Here is an 18,663-nt window from a genome sequence, read left to right as displayed (position 1 = left end):
GAAAGGAGACACAGTGCTATTAACTGGAATGGAGACAGGCATGATTTCCTATGTTACAGTACCTGTCATCAGAAAATCTCAGCACCCTTTGTGAGAAGGCCCTGAGAAAAAGCTTTTTTGTAATTGGAAAGAAATCATAAGAGAGAAGGCAGAAGTCTCCATGTTTTAGTCAAAGATTCTCCTGTGCATTTATACAAAGCTTTTACCTAAAAGTCAAGACACCATATTCTTGTCATTGAGAATTCAGAATTCAGAATAGACAGTCTGAAAGTACAAATACATTCTTATATTAACATTAGGCTCTTGAAAGACACAAATCTTTTCATAAAAAATTTATTTCTCTGTAAATACAAATTCCAACATCAACAAACAATAATAGTCCAGTGGAAAAATACTAGCCATTAACATTGAAAACTTTTTTCTTAATTTAATAAATAGAACTTTGGCATTCAAAATTCTAGCTGTAAACCCTATTAAAAAACAAAACAACAACAACAAAAAACCCCTTTACAAAAAAAGAGGCAAGAATGATAGATCAGAAGGCATAAGCCAACCAGTGGCTTCACTTTTTTTTTTTTTTTTTTTTTTTTTTTTACAATAACTGTATTTCAATTAAGTCATGAACACTGTATTTACACATGAGGTATTCTGGGTGGTTCAAAAACTGAACCTAGTTTACAAAACCACCAGTCATAGTGACTGATTATACACTGTGCTGTGCTTTTTCATATAACCACCTAGCACCTTACTACTTCTTGTCATCACAACAATGCGATGTTAAGTTTCATGTTTATGTATTTAACTATACATATATGTACATACACACACACACACCAATGAATACATTCTAAAGGAGTTTCCAGCTCACTATACAGGGAAGGCTGGGTTCCAAAGCCATATATCTGATAATTCCTCTCATGTTTACTAAGGTATCCACCTAGTAATAAAAAACAGCTCCTTGCTTAAAAAAAAAAAAAATCCCTTAATCAAGTCTATTTACACAAGAACAAGGTGCAATAATCATCAACATTCTTAGAACTCATGTAAAATAGAAATAAATGCTTACTGCAGGCAAAAGGCACAAAAGGTTCTCTCTGTGTACAGCTGCAATAGTGTTATTAGACTTGTTGATTTAAAACTATATTCTTATATTTAGCATTTTTTTAAATAAGAAAAAAAATCCAAAATCTTTCCCCTACATGATTAAATGTATGATATAATCATATGGCTATATGCCACCCACGGCATTTTGGGGCAAAGTTGGAAATTTTGCTGTTTATACCAAATAGGAAATCATTTTGTTGCTTTGTGAACAGTGAATTGTCAAAATGGAAACAAAATGAATTAACTTTGGCTTGGGGAGTTACAGCCACTGGCAGTTTCAAATGATATAGTCTGAGTGAGCATGGTTATGAAAACTGCTTATTACCATAATTACATATCTACAATGATGCAATTCCTACGTAAGAGAATGCCAATAATCCCAACTAAAGGTGTGCCTAAGCTGAACTATGCTATGTAAAACAGAGTCCATGTTCTCAGCTACTATGTTACTTAATGAACTATTACTGATATTTAAAGAACATTTTCCCAATTAAGTAGCTCCTTTAAAATACCCTCTAAGAAATTAATAATTCTTGCACTATGACAGAATTACTTGATAAGCTCCTTAATATATCAGAAATGTATGATATTCATTTTAGCAACACTTTCCAGCCCTTGAGATTGTCTCTACAACAAGCTATTGAAAGAAGTCTAATTAGGTTTAATAAACTGTCACCACCAAAATAAATTTCGCTAAAATATAATACTGTTAGCATTAAATATTGAATCCTAGGTACCACACTTCTTTTAAAATAACCTCAGGAATATCTTACCTAGCCAGTATTTGTGGTTTTTTGTTTTGTTTAATTAGAGGCCACTGAAAATTAACAGTTCAAATTAAGTCATCTTACTTTTCTGACCTCAAGTGAAAATACAGCTATTGTGCCTTTGATTTAGTGAATTTTATCTGTACAGGGAGTTTGGGTCTTTCATTGAGTCAACTGTTAGTTTATCCTTGCTGTAATGTGACTGAGGCCGAATAAGCTCAATTTTAAAACCTAAAAGAACAAAATATGAATACTGGATAAGATACTTCGTAAGGAAACAAGTGTTGGATTCACAAAAGCACAAATAAAACGAGGTTTCATTATCTAAGGAAATTTTCAAATAGATTCACGTTAAAATTTAGGTGAATTTTCATTTCAGGAATATACTGCTGTTGTAACTTCCATGAACATCCTAGTTCAAACTGGGTTAGATGCTCTAGTGTTGCTATTTGCCCAGTTTATTTGGTCTAACAGTAAAATCTGTTTTAATGTGATACAGAAGAGACGTTCTAATACAAGAGGGTGTCCTGGGAAAGGAAAATTTTCTGAAAATAAAATAAAAAAGTAAATACTGACAAACCAGAATACTGTTAGTTTCAACTCCCCACAAAATCCCCCCAAGTCTATCTACTGTTTAGGCCCCTTTACAAACTCCAGATTTTAAGAGGATCAATCTATAATTCAACTAACTAAACTAGCACATCTTAACTCCTTTTTTTATGGGGGTTACAGATTTTGGAAACTGAAATGCATCAGCAGTAGTTTGTTAACTTCCTACTAAGTCAGAAATTTTTTAACTTTAGAATTTTATTTTTAAGATGTGTGAATTAAATTAATTTCTATAAGTTTTAGAAAGCTAACTTACAAAAACAAATAAATTATTTTATCCCCAACTAAGCCAAAAAACAAAAATGTATCTATAGCAGATTTAAAAAAAACTGTAACGCTTGCTTAAAAACAAAAAAAAAACAAACATAAAATCCCAAAACATACACTAAAAATCTAGGAGAGCTATTTAAGTAAGAACCTACTGATCCAATTAGTGATTGTTTGCCAATTTGTTCTATTATTTTAGGAAGCCTTTATTTCCAAACTCATGGGGGAGGGTGGTTGGGATTCTATTCAAAGAGAATGTAAAACTGTTTGCTGCACTTGTGGCTGATCTATTTTAGATGTTCTTATCTACTTTACCATAAAGGACCAAGGCAGAATTCTTTGCATCATATTTTTGGTAGAAATTTACTATACCCTGAATATCTTCAAGCTACTAATGTTAAAAAACCAAGTGAATATAATTAGAAAGTCAAATTCTTACTAGTGACTAAGACCCTCAAGGACTCTGGGATGCAGAAGCACTACAATGTACTGATTTCTTAGTGCCCAGATCCTCAGAGGTAAGAAGAGCAGGAAGGACTCAGGCACTGAACAGAATGAAAATCCAATGTCTTTACAGTGTATTATAATTGATTATTCAACCATAACTATAAAATAATCTATTAAGAGCTGTATAAGCCAAAATTTCAAACTGAGTATCTTCCTGGGTAGTCTCCTTGAAGGCCTTGTCTCACATTTTCACTGTTAAATACTTAAGCAAAATCTTTCCTAGATTTCCTAGCCTTTATTCTAGAATATAAGAAAACAGACATGTGCTATGCCCTTGATCTGGCAAGAAAACAGGCATGTGATATGCTCTTTATCAAATCAATATTATCCTGCTTGAGTCACACCCTCTGCCCCTCCATCTCTTATTTAGTCTTGACCTAAATGAGACTTGGTTGCATCACAAGATCAAATCAACTTACAAAGGACAAGCAAGGCTTTGGGCATAACTAAGTCTATTCAAAAGAACATAATCAATGCTGATGGCAATAAAATGTATAATCATTCCAAAATACCAAGAGAAACATGGACAAAACTCATTTGGAAGTTTAAATGACTGTATGTCTGCTGGAAAATCAATTGCATTTCATAGTAATACCCTGTAATTCAGATGAAGAACTAACCTCGTCAAGTTCATATCCTATGAAAAACTCTGTTGTTCATGTACTTTATCTAATAAAAGGAATTAAAATACCATTTCAATTTAAAAATTTTTATGCTACTGTTGATTCAGATATAAATAGTATTGGCTTTCTCTTACAGTAGTTTCAACTTTGAAACAGATACGAAACTGTTAAAATGTAAATGCTGAGATTTGGATAAGTAAGCTATCGTTTCAGGGTAACTTTGTTAATCTTTCTTCTATAATAATGATCCAATGCCTTTATTAATTAGATATGGCTTTGTTTACATTGATATATATATGTGTATATATAAAACATATAAATAAAAAATTGTAAATAGTAAGGAACATGTTAAAATTAGTTCAAGTTATGTTAACCTTTCTTGTAACACATACATTACAACGCTAAGGAAAAAGAGCATCATGTCAAAATTTCACACCTCTTGGGAAATCCACAATCACTCTGGAAAAACAGCTGACATATCTACAGTACTAAAATCAGCTCAACCACAAAACATCCTATCAGTGCAGTAAGTGTTCGAAATACAAATGGTTTTCCCGCTGTACTACCATTACAACACTTGCCTGCTGTTGGAACTTTTGTTCAGCCAGCCACTGAAAATCCGAAAGTACAACACAAGCTTCTATATGAAAGAAATGTAAGAATAAACAGCAGGTGCCTTTCTCAGAAGCTCTGCTCTGACCCTAGAAACCCTTATAAATTTGTGAATAAAGCACATGCACACACACAACACACACACATGCACACACAACACACACACATGCACACACAACACACACACATGCACACACAAATACACGAAGCTATAGGATTAAAAGGAAGCCTGCTCCTTCATGTGAAGGGTACTCTTCACAGCTTGGTCCTACAATCAGTAGTTTGAGAATACAGACATTTTTTTTTCTTGTAGATTTTATCATATTTTCCAAAGGTAATTTGATTTTTTTTTTTTTTTTCCTGATTAGATAAGCTCCTTCAAAATCTCTTCACTTCCCTTCTCCCCTTCAATAAAACAATTCCACAGAAAAAAAATCCCTATGTGCAAGTCATGTCACTTGCAACCTTCCATTATGAGTCTGTAACACAGCAGCATTTAAACAACAGGTCATTATTGCTGTGGGACTAACACTTGATCACTGAGTAATGCAGTTGTCTCCCATATCCTGAGCATAGCGGTCTGATATTGTAGTCCTTAATTCATCAATGTCTCTTCGTAACTGGCACACATCTGACAGCTTTTTAGTGAGTGTTTCTGTGCTGTGGTCATTCTCAGTCTCTTCAGCTGAACAGTTCATTGCTGTGTAAACAAAACATGGAGAGAATATCTCACATTTTTTTGAACAAAGACATTTTAGAATTTTCCACCTTAATCATCATGGAAATATAAATGCTGCACACTGAATACCAGTGAGGCCCAGGTTCAAGTTATGTTTAAATCATATATCATTCAATACTAAATAGATCTTATCCACTTGGTCCTTTATAAATTTCACAAATTAAAATGAATTAAATTCACACAGTGATACACACAAATTCAGCATGTTTAATGGGTAACAATATTCCAAAGTGAAAAAGAGCATACTCTAATGTCTCTCTTCAAGCTCAACTAGAGCAGTCAGTTTTTCCCATTTGGCAAAATCTGAAGACCATTTGTGTAGTGAGAAGTAGCATCTTAAATATTTACGAATGCAAAGTGGGGTTATTGCCATGAAAATATTAATTTTCAAATACATAGTGTCACACACATACATACACACGCACACACACAGAGTGGAGAGCCGGGAGGGCAAATGAAAGAGACAGACAGGGAGAGGGGAGGAAGAGTGAAAGCTGGGACCCTACAATCCCAAACAACTGAATCAGGCTGATAGCTGGTTGCCTTATGGCTAAATAACTGAGGGCCTTGAGTCAGCTAGCTTTTAATTATTTACTTCAGTTCTTCTCTTTGTAAGTATATCTTGACATAAAATCAGGCAGAGCCAGTGATTACAAAAGAAACCTCTCCTTATACCTTCATAGCAGTTTATTGTAGCATAAGGGACAAATGCTAACTGAACATCTGCCATGATATAGGAACTGTTAGATGTTGAAATCAGAAGAGGAACAGACACAGTGGCTTATTCTCGATGCTTTACATACAATTCCATAAACAAATGAGCACAGTGAGGTACCACAGGTAACCTACCACTATATACAAGTTGCAGTGGCATAAAAGGAAGAAAACAAACAACTAGTCCTAACTGGAGAGGCAACAGTTGCTTGTTCACTGGGTGGGCCAAACTGCAAAATGAACAGAAGTGGAGTCAGAAAGCAAAACAATCTGATAGAATTTGAGAAACCTAAGAAAATCAGTATCTAGGCTCTAAAATGGTAGAGTACAAATTGTGACAAAGGAGAGTACCAAGAAACAAGACTATAGACGTAGGTAGGAGGTAGAAGCTACCTATCTTGACCACAGAGCAGTGTAAGCATTAGGAAACCAGGTTTATAGTTGAGACAGATCTGTCTGGCAACAATGTAAAATGGATTAAGGGGAGGGGGTGAGAAACATGGTTGTCAGAGAGACCAGTATAGGTGACCGGTTATGCAAACTTAAATTAAGGCAACAGTGCAATGGAGATAGAAGGGCAGGAATGTTAGATGTAGTAAGCAGATGACAGAACTGATAACACTCAATCATCATCAACTGGAGTGAGGGGCAGGGATTGGGCACAGGTGCCAGATGAAGGAAAAAGCAGAGTGGAGAATAAAATCTGGGTTCAAGTGACAGGTGAATGGTGGTGTTACTCACTGAGAAGAGGAACAGTTCAGGGAGGGAAGGAAAGTGTGTTCTGGTTTTGAATGTGTAGAGTCTGTGATGCATTCGAAACAGCCAACTCTAATATACATGGGAATATAATCTGCAACCCAGAGGAGATAAACTTCTGGGTAAAGGAGATAAATGTCTAGGTGAAAGGTATGGCAGCAACAGAAACAACAGGAGTGGATAAGATCACTCAGATAAAGTACTGAATAAAAAGAAACAGACTAAAAACCAGTAACAAAAGGCTTCTGGGGATACCAATAATTAAGTGGCAGAGAAGTCCACAGAAGACAGAGACTGAGCAGTCATAAAGGCAGAAGCAGAACCTAGAGAATGATGTCATGGAAACCAAGGTATGCAGTTTTCAGAAGGACAGGTGAGCAAATGGAGCCATTAATCGACCAGTTTTTCACAAATCACCTGGCTGGTATAATTTTCACAATGCCAAATATAAGGTAAGGATTCTGGGGTCAAACTTGAAAGACTAGAAGGAGCATTGGGAGGTGGGGGTGGTAAGATTCATATTAGGATAGCTCTACTACTTTATTACTGAAAAACTTAACAAGCCCTAACTTATGATAGTGAAAATGTACGAGACTCTAAAGTAATTAAAAGGGTGACCAGCTCTAAAATCGTGGAGAAAATGAGTTCCCTCTGTGTGTGAGCTTTGCATCTTGCTCCCAAAAGATACTAAACCACTCCATGTTCACCTGGCAAACTTCTCCACTTCCTCCTCTTAAGAGCGACACTGAACACCAGCTACTCTGTGGAGTCTCCGCAGCCCTTCCCATGTAGATTTAGCTGATTTTTCCCTCTTGTGCTCCCACTGTCCTTTGTCCACATCTCAACTATAGCACCTATCACAATGCTCTAATAATTTGGTTAATGTGTGGACAAGGACTGTGTTCAGGTTATCTGCATTACCAGCATCTACTTAGTGTCTGGATCATAGAAGGCATCTGATAAATGTTTACTCCGTGAGTGAATATACTTAAACATTATGTTTTTTTTTCCATATCCACACTTGTGTATGTGTACAAATGTCTATGAAATGAAAGGGACATAATTGAGCATAGATAATGCGTTATTTAACAAGTGATATACTTTGGTCAAGAGCATTGATTTGCCAATAACTATCATGATGCAAAATGGTGGAATCTTTTTGATGAAACTAGGAACAAAACCAGTCACCCCTCTAGTCATACATTAACCATTATATTAGGCAGCTACTAAATATACATGTTGGCTCATAAACCTTATTATGCGGTCTTACTCCATTCCTATGTCCTTCCAAGTTCATTTATTCTCTATTGAAAGGAGACTAACATCCTGATTTGGAACCACATGCAGAGACGGGCGTTTCTGCAAAAGTAGCACAGAAAGGAAGGGATACTGGGATTATTACTGTGGCAGCTCTCACAATTATGTGTGGAGGAAGATAGAATTGCGGCCAAGAGTGGATGCGTGTCACATTAAGCCAGCAGGTATGCATGACAAAGGCAACAGATCTGTAGGCTGTGAAAACTGGCTCATGTGAAATCACTGGCACTCACGTGAAGCAGCTGCCATAGAACATACACTGCACTGGAAAGCAAAATATTTCTCGAACATTTTTCCAGTGGACAATATGGCTGGGTCACTTAATCTATGCAACCAACACATAAAAGCAAATAGAAGGTATCATTATTTTGGGGAGAGTAAATGGGAAGTCACACCTAACTATCACTCTACTCACTTATTTACAGATTCAACATAGGAAACATCACCAGGCATTCTGCCAAGTGGCAGTAAATGTCAGCTATAACCCCACTCACTTCTAGCAATGAAGTAATAACAGGTATACATAAACCCACAGACTGATTCTAAGTAGGAAAGGAGATTACAAAAATAAACAGAGAAAAGACAGAAGTTCCTGATTCATGAAGACACGTTTCTAATTGCCACAAAATAAGGACAAGTCATCAGACACTTACATCTTATTCCCAGTAATAATGAAAGATTAGGCTCCTTGCCCTGAGCACGCTGATTAAGAATACTGCACAATGCTTTCAAGTCAAACAAACAACAGGACATTTCCTTGAACAGCTGATCAATCACAGTCAAATCAAATAGTGGCCGTTTGGAAAGAACTGTCTGCTGCCTAGATTGGTCAGCTTCCTGGCCCTGATCCAATAAAGAGCATGTCTCATCTGTTTGTCTTTGGTTCTGCAAGGATAAATAAAACAAACATCAGATTGTTACAAGAAAGGAAAGGTACTCAAAGCCATACAGGTTAACATTTTCCCCCAAGTCTATAAACAAAACAGTGGAGTCATATTGTATGCACATTAACCAAATTCAACTACAAATATGCAGTGGAAAAAAAAACACATAGAAAAATAACAATTTAAATAGTGGAAATTGTTTCTCTGTGCCATCTGATACTTTAGTGTATATCCAAAGGAGGAAACAGAAATCCAGTCTCTGTTTCTAGGAGTCTCTCACGTAATAAGCATGTTGGTTGTGTATGTATTTTTCTTTTTTGGGCCTCATTCTGTCACCCAGGCTGGAGTACAGTGTTACAGTCATGACTCACTACTGCAGCCTTGACCTCCTTAGGCTCTGGTCATCCTCCCACCTCAGCCTCCTGAATATCTGGGACCACAGGTAAACACCATCACGCCTGGCTAATTTTTGTATTTTTTGTAGAGAGAGGGTTTTGTCACATTGCGTAAACTGGTCTCAAACTCCTGGGGTGAAGTGATCTGCCCACCTCAGGTTCCCAAAACAAAGTATTAGGATTACAGGTGTGAGCCACCACACCCAGCCTGTATTTTTCTATAATGAGATTTATTCCAAGAATAAAAAGAACTACAAAGTAACTCTGAACCTCACACTCTGTGGTTTTATTGTTAGTAGCAATAGTGATTTGATTACTTTGAAACTACTTTTTGCATGTTGGTGGGAGGAAAGCATCTATGTTAAGGTTGATAGGAACCAAAAACTTCAATGTAAGAGACAAAGAAATACAAGTATAAAATCAAAGAAGAAAGAAAAGAAAAACCCAACAACTCTGAATTGCTGACCCCCAAAATTGCTACCTTCTTATCCTGAAAACTGCTAATTAAAGGTAACTTTAATTAGCTTTCCAATTGGAACTGTATTTCAGAATAACTCAACAGCCTGGGGCGATGGCGAAAAAACTTTTTTATAGATGAATGCCAGCTAATAAATATAATAAATATATACTATACTGTAATTATGTGAAACTGTATTCTAAAACACAACAGAACTAAAGGCTTGTCTTTTTATAATAATTTTGGTAAGAAATAATGGAATTAACAAACAGACATATCAAAATCATGTCTTTAATCTGAAAATGCTCTATTAATATCTATTAAAATAAGCATCTGCTTAAATAGGTAGTGAATCATTCTTTCAAAGCAAATTGAATTTCTTCTACTCACTTCAAGCAATGCTTTTGTTAATCTCTGTACGTTTCTTTCTTTCTTTTCCAGCTCTTCCATCATCTTTTGAGTGGTCAGTTTTTCTTTAGAAAGCTTTCCTTGCATAGACTAGAATTTTTTAAAAATTGGAAAGCAAAACAGGTTAACATGTAAAGAGAAATCTCAAACAGAAGTAAGTTGGAATGTTGGCTCTGAATACTTTAGATCTTCTTTCCTCCCTATCCCCTTGGAGAATGAAGCCTTCACTTTTAAATTAATCCTGATCAGTTAGAGAGTGGCTGAATCCAAATAAAAAAGAAAAAGAAATGCCAGTTTCCCAGAATACATTTGGATTTTTAAAAATTACAGTTTTTACCAAGGAAGTTTTTAATTTGTATAAAACATGTCAAATCTGAAGTTCCTACTTAATGTGGTATTACAAACAGTTCTTATTTCATTAACTTTTTATATGTTGAGAGTGTATTAGCAACAAATCTATACTTTTGTTTTACATTTTGCTTAATGAGATGCAAGATAATAAGATCATGATATCATCCCTATTTTCTATCATTTGAAACATAGCTCCCATCTTTCAGTGTATAGTATTTCAAGCAGTAAATATACCGTGAACTCTGGTCAAAGGTCTATTATGGGAATTTGATAAGCTAATTTCCTTCTTACTCCTTATAAAATTGCAAATTATCTAGACATGACACTATGGTGAGTATGCCAAAGCAGCATAAAGGACATTTTGAGTCTTTGGTTAGTGTCTTATTTTTCACCTATATATTAAACGAAAAAAATTCCATACACCCAATAGTGAATTCTAAGTGTTTCTATCAACTATTTTCCTTTTATTAGATGACAAAATCAATAAACATATGACCAGAAGAGAGGTATCATTTTATTTCAGGTCTGTATTTAGTCTCAACTCTGACAATATTTCAGGTTGCTGACCACCTAGAGAGGTATCATTTTATTTCAGGTCTGTATTTAGTCTCAATTCTGACAATATTTCAGGTTGCTGACCACCTAAATAGCACACAATCTACTACAAAGATATTTTCCTCATATTATCTTTGGATGGAATAAGAAAAGATAGCTATCACCATGGGTTGAAATAAGACTCCATAAATATAAAGCAGTTTTATCGGTAACAGATATTCAAACTTGTTGCTTTTAAATTTCATTTGTCTGCTAAACTCTGAAAAAAAATATTACATTTAGTAACTCCAAAGTTGGATAGAAATGAATCAAATTCTGTAACAAGTGTTTCTCCTTCCAGGGAAAAGTTGTTTTATATTCCACAAAGATGAGTCTCACAGCACAAAGTCAATATGGGGCTCTCTGATATGTGCATTATTGAAAACTGAAATTTCCTTTGTAACTTCATTAGACTGAATCAAACCTTATTTGATTAAATGAACATGGAGATTTATTCACCTAGCTGAAGATCTATGTTTTCTGGCTTAACACGATTATTTGGCTGGAATCTAGAATTCAACCTAAATTTTCTCAAGATTTGTGAATGTTTATTAGAATTACAGAAGAAAGGCATCATAGACATACTACTCAAACTCACATTCTAACAACAACAAAAAACTAAACCCAAGAGGTGTGTTTTCACGATATAATTAATATATATAACAGAATAATTATAATAATGATACATTATAATAGAATATAGTTCTTTAAAAGAGTGTTTTATATTTTTACCAATTCAGAGTCATGTTGAATGTGACTAATAATTAGCTAATAAATCCAACTAATATGTCCCTATGTAAGGCTGATTTTAATCAATGCAGAAACAGGCAATCTTCTCCATCAGAAAAACTGATACTGTCTGGCAGTAGTGTCATTTACACAAAAAGGAAAATCAGATTTCTCTTATGTTGCCTGAGTTCAAGGGAAGTTATCAAGAAGCACTTTAATAGGTAAAAGACATTGCAGATAGGCTTATTCTGAAAGGACCAAGTGCTGTACAATCTCTAGGATAATACTAGGTATGAGTGCTATAGTTGTCTGACAATAACATTTCGTCTGAAACATTAATTACTTCTCTATCCTAAATTGCATTAAGATACGTTTAAAAGATAAGAAAACAAGAAAGAAATTCTATCAAGAATAGTGTGTGTTATTTTACAAATACCTTTTGCAGAGCATTTTTTTTTTTTTGAAATCTCTTAAGCTCTTAAAATATACTTGCACAAACTGGTAGTACTTTACAATGCATAAATGAAATAATCTCATGGTTTCTGAAATGAGTGTTTAGCTTTGTGAATTTCACAATAACGGTTTATCATTCACTAGACATGTAGTGGATTAACAAAATTAAAATTAATTTGCAAAACCTACAACAGCTCTCAAATTCTCAGTTTAATCATGACATTTTAAAATTCTGCTAAGGTACTAACCTACAAGGTCTTTATAATGATCATCTTTGAAGTTGAAAAGTGGTATTAAGCAAATTTACTGTTTTGATGTAAGTATTGAGAAATGCCCCATTTACAAATAGCTTAAATGAGGGAAAACCAGGTGCGCCTTAGTTAACAGATTCTATATAATCCACAAACCTAATTTAAAAGGAATTATTTTGAAAGTAAATTTATGTTAACATTTTTACTGCACATATATACACATAAACATGCTTAACCACATAAGCAATTCACAAGGAACTTTCCTTCATGCAATCATTCATTCAGCAAAAATCATTGCCAAACACTGCTCTGTTCATTGAGTGATACATCAGTGAATAAAACAGTCAAAACTCTTGGCCCCTGTGAAACTTTATACTAGGAGAAAAAAGACCAAAAGAAATAAAATAAATATTCAAGTTACACAGTATCATATATTAGAATTTGACTAGTGCTGTGGAGAACAAACAGAGCACAGTAAGGGTCAGGAGGCTGAAATCTCAGGTAAGCATGAAAGACTGTGTCCCAGAGATACCCAGAGAGTTTCTGTCACTACAAAGGTTCTGGGACAGATGGTGTCTTCTGTGTTTGAGAAAAAGTAAGAGAGCCAGGATGGCTGAGAATAGTAGGAGAAAGAGTCAGAGAAGGAAGACAGCATGCAGAACAGATTGTATAGGGCCTCAGAAATCAGTATAAGAACTTCGATTTTTATTCTGGAAAAAAATGAGGATCCACTGAAGAATTCTGAGCACAGACATGATGTAATCTGATTTTTGTTCAAAAGGATCACTTAACCTAATGAGAGTATACTGTACACAGGAAAGGGTAGAAGCATAAAGAAATAACCCAGATGAGAAAGGAAGATGGCTTGGAACGGGGTGGCAGTGGAGGAGGCAAGGAAAAGAGGTCAGATTCTAGACATACTTTCAAGGCAGTAGAATTTGCTGACAAATGCGAGGTAAGTGAGGAGTCAAGGATAAGTCCAGGATACCTGGACTGAACAAATGGAAGGGCACAGATGCCATTAATAGGAAGTCTGAAATGTATAGCAGGGTGTTTATTTTGGTGATGGGGAGATAAGAAATAGAAAAAATAGGCTTTTTTATGTTTCTAAGAATCTAAGACAATGTACAGCTCAAATTCCTTTCCTAAGTTAGTTATCATCTTGTAACTTGATAAAACTTTGAAAACAATATGCCTGGAGTTCTGCTTCTAGCATGACAAGGTGAGGAGCTCCACAGACCCACCCCTCAATGAAATTGATGAATATTATAATTTAAAATTTCTGGAAATGGTCCTAAGAGCATATAGCAAATCAAGAAACATTTACTCAAGAAAATCTCTGCTTCACAAAAGGATTCTAGGAGGAAAAAAATGAAACAAAACTCAACTCCATTTCTGCCTTCTCACATCTCATTGGGATGGAAATTCTACTTCAGACTGACAGAGCCAATAACACAGGATTCCCTCTCCTCCCAAATCCTAGTTAGAGAGTTCTCTTCTCAGAAAAGATAGGGGATCAACATTTATCATCCTAGCAAAGGCTGTTTTAGGCAAGCACATACAACCAAGAGGTGGGGGGCTCCCCTCTACCCAGATCCCCTTATGGGATGGAAGCTTACATTGAGTGCAGAACCCTTGACCCTTGGCCCAGCTTGTGGGGCACTGGTTCTATGCTGGGAGAGGCAAGTCAAAAAGACGTAGACCTGCTGCCCCAATTCACTCCAGTGAGTGTTCAGCTACAAGAGTGGGGATACCATTCAGAAGTTTGTCACTGTCCCCACACCAATTAACCTGGCTTAAGAGATTTTCCTGAGGAAAAGTAGGCCATAGAACTAGAAGTTCCAAATGTCTCTCTATAGGAATTCACTTCATTTGCAACAGTGGGACGTTCAAGCCTTAGAGCACTCAAAAACATTGGAGGTTGTGGTGAAAGACAGTGGGCAGGATACTATTAGACCCACTAGCCCTAGAAGCTAAATCCATAGACTAATTACTTTCCCAGGGAGAAACAGAGAAATAGCTGTGAAGAATACTCCTGAGGTCAGAACAAATCTCAAACACTAACCTAATGAACTATTCCTTCAAAAGAGCTAGAATGGATCAGTTTGCGAAGCAATTTATGCCACAGGATATTGTTGAAAACAACAGAATGATTGGCTGACAATTAGTGGAGCCTAACAGCTGGATATGGTCAAGAGTCACAAAAAACCACATATACATTTGTATGAAATGTTTAAAATAGGTATATTTATAGAGATAGGAAGTGGATCAGAGGTTGCTTATGGCTGGAGAAGTGGATGGGGGCTTAGGGAAATGACAAAAATGAGGCTTCCATTTGAGATGATAAAAATGTTCTAAAATTGACTGTGGCCTTGGTTCCACTTATCTGTGAACATACTAAAAAGTATTGAATTGAACACGAATTGAAGGTGACTTATATCTTAATAAAACTATTACTGCTTGAGTTCCTTGTCTTCTAACTTCTGGAAAAAATGTATTTTCTGGTTTATAAGTGAGATCTACCAAAATACGTTAAATGTGTTTGATGACACCTAAGTATCTTAGAAACTAAACTTGTTTTTTAAATTTAAATCTGTCTTTCTCTCCAGTTCCCACTCTTTGGTCCACTGAGTATGCTGAGGATTGTAATACTTCCTAAATGCTCTAGTTCTACTGCTAGACCATATGGCAAAGTTAGGGACTGCCTGAGGAACTTAATAATACATAATTCGACTTCATCCCAGAGACACTGATTCATTAGGTTCACAATAGGGCCCAGAAATACATATCTTAAAAAGTATTACAAATAATGTGAAAATTCATATAGATTTGGTGACTACTTACAGCACAAATAGGCCCAAGAACATTCTTCCATGACTCAAGTGAGCTGTCTTCCCTCGTACAACTCCCCACCCTGACATAACTGATTTTTCAAAAGTTAAATCCACCTTTTACACATTTTTTCTGACGTATCTTAATTATGCAACTATAACATGCATACAACAGATCTACATGAACAGTAAAGACTGTTCTCTTTACCAGCACAAAGACTATAGTGAGTGTTGTTTTTTTTTTAAGCTACTTTTCTTTTCATAGAAGGCATTTATTTGGCTGTCAGGTTTTTCAAAATTTAGTATTAATTTCTGATAAGAATACTTTTAGTTTTTCACTCATCATATGCAATTTTACAGAAGTAAATGCTTTCAAAATTAAACTTTAGAAAAAGTACTTTATTTCAAGACATAACACAATTCGGATAACAAAAAAAATAGGAGATAAACGTCACACAATGTTAATGGGAAAACATTAAAGCAATCGATATTTAAAGGAGTTATGTTCTACCTATAAGACATTCCATTGACTTATGATCCATTTTCCCACTATTTCTATTGAGAAAAACTGCTAGATGAAGGATTTATGAGATTTGCTAAAAATTGGAATAGAATTTTCTTAGGCTGTGGGAACATCTCGATGTGTTATAAATAGAACAGACTGTCACAGTTTTGAGACTAGTGGTTCCAACCACGCCCGAGTAAACAGTCTTAAATGTCCTCTAACGTATTATTCTGTCTTCTGTCACAGTATAATTTGCTATTGATAGCTGTCAATTCAGACAGGCCATTTAAATGCCTAAGTTCTTGCAATTAGTAAATATTTTAATGTCAGAGAAAACAAGCAAACATTAAAAACCTCTACATCCTCTGCCAAAAGATTACAATAACAGCTCACTGAAAAAGGCTTATGGATGTAAAATGTGCTTTTGAGAAATAAGTAAGAAGGAAGGTAATGCCCAATGAAGAACTCAATCATATTCTGACTGTAGCCATATGTTCATGGAACTGACATGGAACATTTTACCGCAAAATGTCTTTATATACTGTATACTGACAGAATAAAAAACCTATAGGAGAAGCAGCCAGGCTAGCTCTACTAGTTTTATGGATATAACGAAGGGCAACACTTCTAAAAGGTCAATGAGTAAACAAGGTATTTATGTCAGTTAACAATATGACCTAGACAGCTGAACAAAACAGTAGATAAATCTGTATTTTTACAGCACTAAACTCAATTTCCAAATTAGCATATACTTTTACATGAAGTATTACTTTTTCTATATTCAACAACAAATATAGTATAACTAGTAGAGGAATTATTTCTCTCCAACTTCAAAAGCTGTGAATAAATAAACGTGCCAGTGACCTATAATAGGTAAGTATTTGACTTCTGTGGCAAAATAATAAACTATAGCTGTATTTTGAACACAGCATCTAAATATGAAACAATGCCCTATTTTTATCTCCTATAAATTGGACATAAAATGTACATAGCCTGGGATTTTATTTTTCCCTTTTGAGAGTAAATTTGAACTATATGAATAACTTGCTTATTCCCAAGGAAATGCAGTGCACCAAATCAAGACAAATGAACTTCAAACAAATTTGGTGTTCTCGACAATTTGCAAAGACATAAAGAGGCAGTAACACATGAAATTCTAACAGTACCAAGTTATCTTTGCCTACTGAATACTCCAAAATGGAAAAACATCCAAGCACTGTGGAGGAAGAAAGAATATCCAAACTATAGCGACAGTGAGTTTTTACATAAAATTAATACTATAGTGATAGTCAAAATGCATAATTAAAAATAATTGGGAGGCTCTCTGCTATCCTTAATTATACAGTATTTTGTGTTATTTTGGATAGGCGAAGATATTTGAAGAAATTCAAAAACAGAGCTATAGCATATGGAAAGGACATCATAATCTACATAGGTACAAGCTGGCCAGTCTTTATGTAAGCAGATAAGGAAAAATCAGACAGCTTTAAAGAAGTAGGAAGTGAAGGGAGTTGCTCTATTAGGTATATCAGTTTGATAATATACCCATTCATTATGTCTATTAACCACAATAGAAAGCAACAGGAATATTTTTTCAACCCAAAGTGTTCTTTTCAGTGTCTCCAATGCTAGGGAAGTAATTAGTGTTCCTCTTTTCAGAATAAGCAACATTTTCAGGTTTTATAGAGCATATACCTTTTAGAAAAGGTTGTCAAAATGACCAAATACAAACAAAATTTCTGTCTTTTTAAATGATGAGGGGCCAAAAAATAACATGAGTTTAAAACTAGTAAAGAATTTTCTCATTATGTGAGTCATATTCATCTCCAGCTTTGCTATTCAAATACCATCTTCACAAATACAGCTATTTTGACCAGCTACCAACATTTATTGTCTGTCTCTGTGACCTAAATCTATAGATCTCTGTCTCTAGATTTGCAGACCTTGATGGTCAGAATGGGCAAATGAGATGCTAAGAACAAAAAAGAAAAGAAATCCAAAAAAGATAGCCATTGATTCAAAAGACAAGACAACAGAATTAATGATTAGAGTGTCTAGGCCCAAATATTTGGAAGTAAATGCATCTCATTAATTTTATTTCAATTCTCTACATAGTTTGAAGAAATAAAAGATTTGTGTTTGCTGAAGCATTTTATTAACAAAGAACAGTATGGCCTATAATTGCATATTCTTCTACATATTCATTTATGTATGGTCATGACATATTTACATGTGACTACAGACTTGGTTAACATGTAAGAGTAAATTGCAGTAAGATGCCTCCACAAATGGGGCAAAAATGCACATTTCTTTTTTTATTTTTATTTTTTATTTTTATTATACTTAAAGTTCTAGGGTACATGTGCATAACGTGCAGGTTTGTTACATATGTATACTTGTGCCATGTTGGTGTGCTGCACCCATTAACTCGTCAGCACCCATCAATTCATCATTTATATCATGTATAACTCCCCAATGCAATCCCTCCCCCCTCCCCCCTCCCCATAATAGGCCCCAGTGTGTGATGTTCTCCTTCTCGAGTCCAAGTGATCTCATTGTTCAGTTCCCACCTATGAGTGAGAACATGCGGTGTTTGGTTTTCTCTTCTTGTGATAGTTTGCTAAGAATGATGGTTTCCAGCTGCATCCATGTCCCTACAAAGGACGCAAACTCATCCTTTTTTATGGCTGCATAGTATTCCATGGTGTATATGTGCCACATTTTCTTAATCCAGTCTGTCACAGATGGACATTTGGGTTGATTCCAAGTCTTTGCTATTGTGAATAGTGC

At 35.2% G+C, this 18,663-nt stretch overlaps 1 protein-coding gene and 1 long non-coding RNA gene across 8 annotated transcripts in view; one reads left to right on the top strand and one right to left on the bottom strand.

Moving 5' to 3' along the window:
* Window positions 1-2,486: 2,486 nt before the first annotated feature.
* The window catches only part of CEP85L (centrosomal protein 85L), a 248,283-nt gene continuing 232,106 nt past the window's right edge, over window positions 2,487-18,663 (bottom strand). For 6 of the 7 annotated variants that reach the window (XM_017895947.1, XM_017895948.1, XM_017895951.1 and 3 more), the window contains 3 exons: window positions 10,142-10,249; window positions 8,669-8,900; window positions 2,487-5,189 (listed from right to left, as the gene is read on the bottom strand). In XM_017895947.1, the coding sequence (XP_017751436.1) occupies window positions 5,026-5,189; window positions 8,669-8,900; window positions 10,142-10,249 (504 nt within the window). In that variant the 3' untranslated portion in view covers window positions 2,487-5,025. The remainder of the gene's footprint in view (window positions 5,190-8,668; window positions 8,901-10,141; window positions 10,250-18,663) is intronic. The other variant, XM_017895949.1, reaches the window with a different exon arrangement.
* LOC108544715 (uncharacterized) overlaps window positions 7,060-18,663 on the top strand; it is a 70,166-nt gene continuing 58,562 nt past the window's right edge. The window contains exons 1-2 of the long non-coding RNA XR_001889939.1: window positions 7,060-7,150; window positions 16,933-17,126. This is a non-coding gene — a long non-coding RNA (uncharacterized LOC108544715). The remainder of the gene's footprint in view (window positions 7,151-16,932; window positions 17,127-18,663) is intronic.

Source organism: Rhinopithecus bieti, unplaced genomic scaffold (assembly GCF_001698545.2).
Source record: "Rhinopithecus bieti isolate Rb0 unplaced genomic scaffold, ASM169854v2 scaffold_27321, whole genome shotgun sequence".
Taxonomy (NCBI): Eukaryota; Metazoa; Chordata; class Mammalia; order Primates; family Cercopithecidae; genus Rhinopithecus; species Rhinopithecus bieti.
The sequence above is the reverse complement of the archived record's forward strand: the minus strand, read 5'-3'. Positions and strand labels throughout refer to the sequence as shown.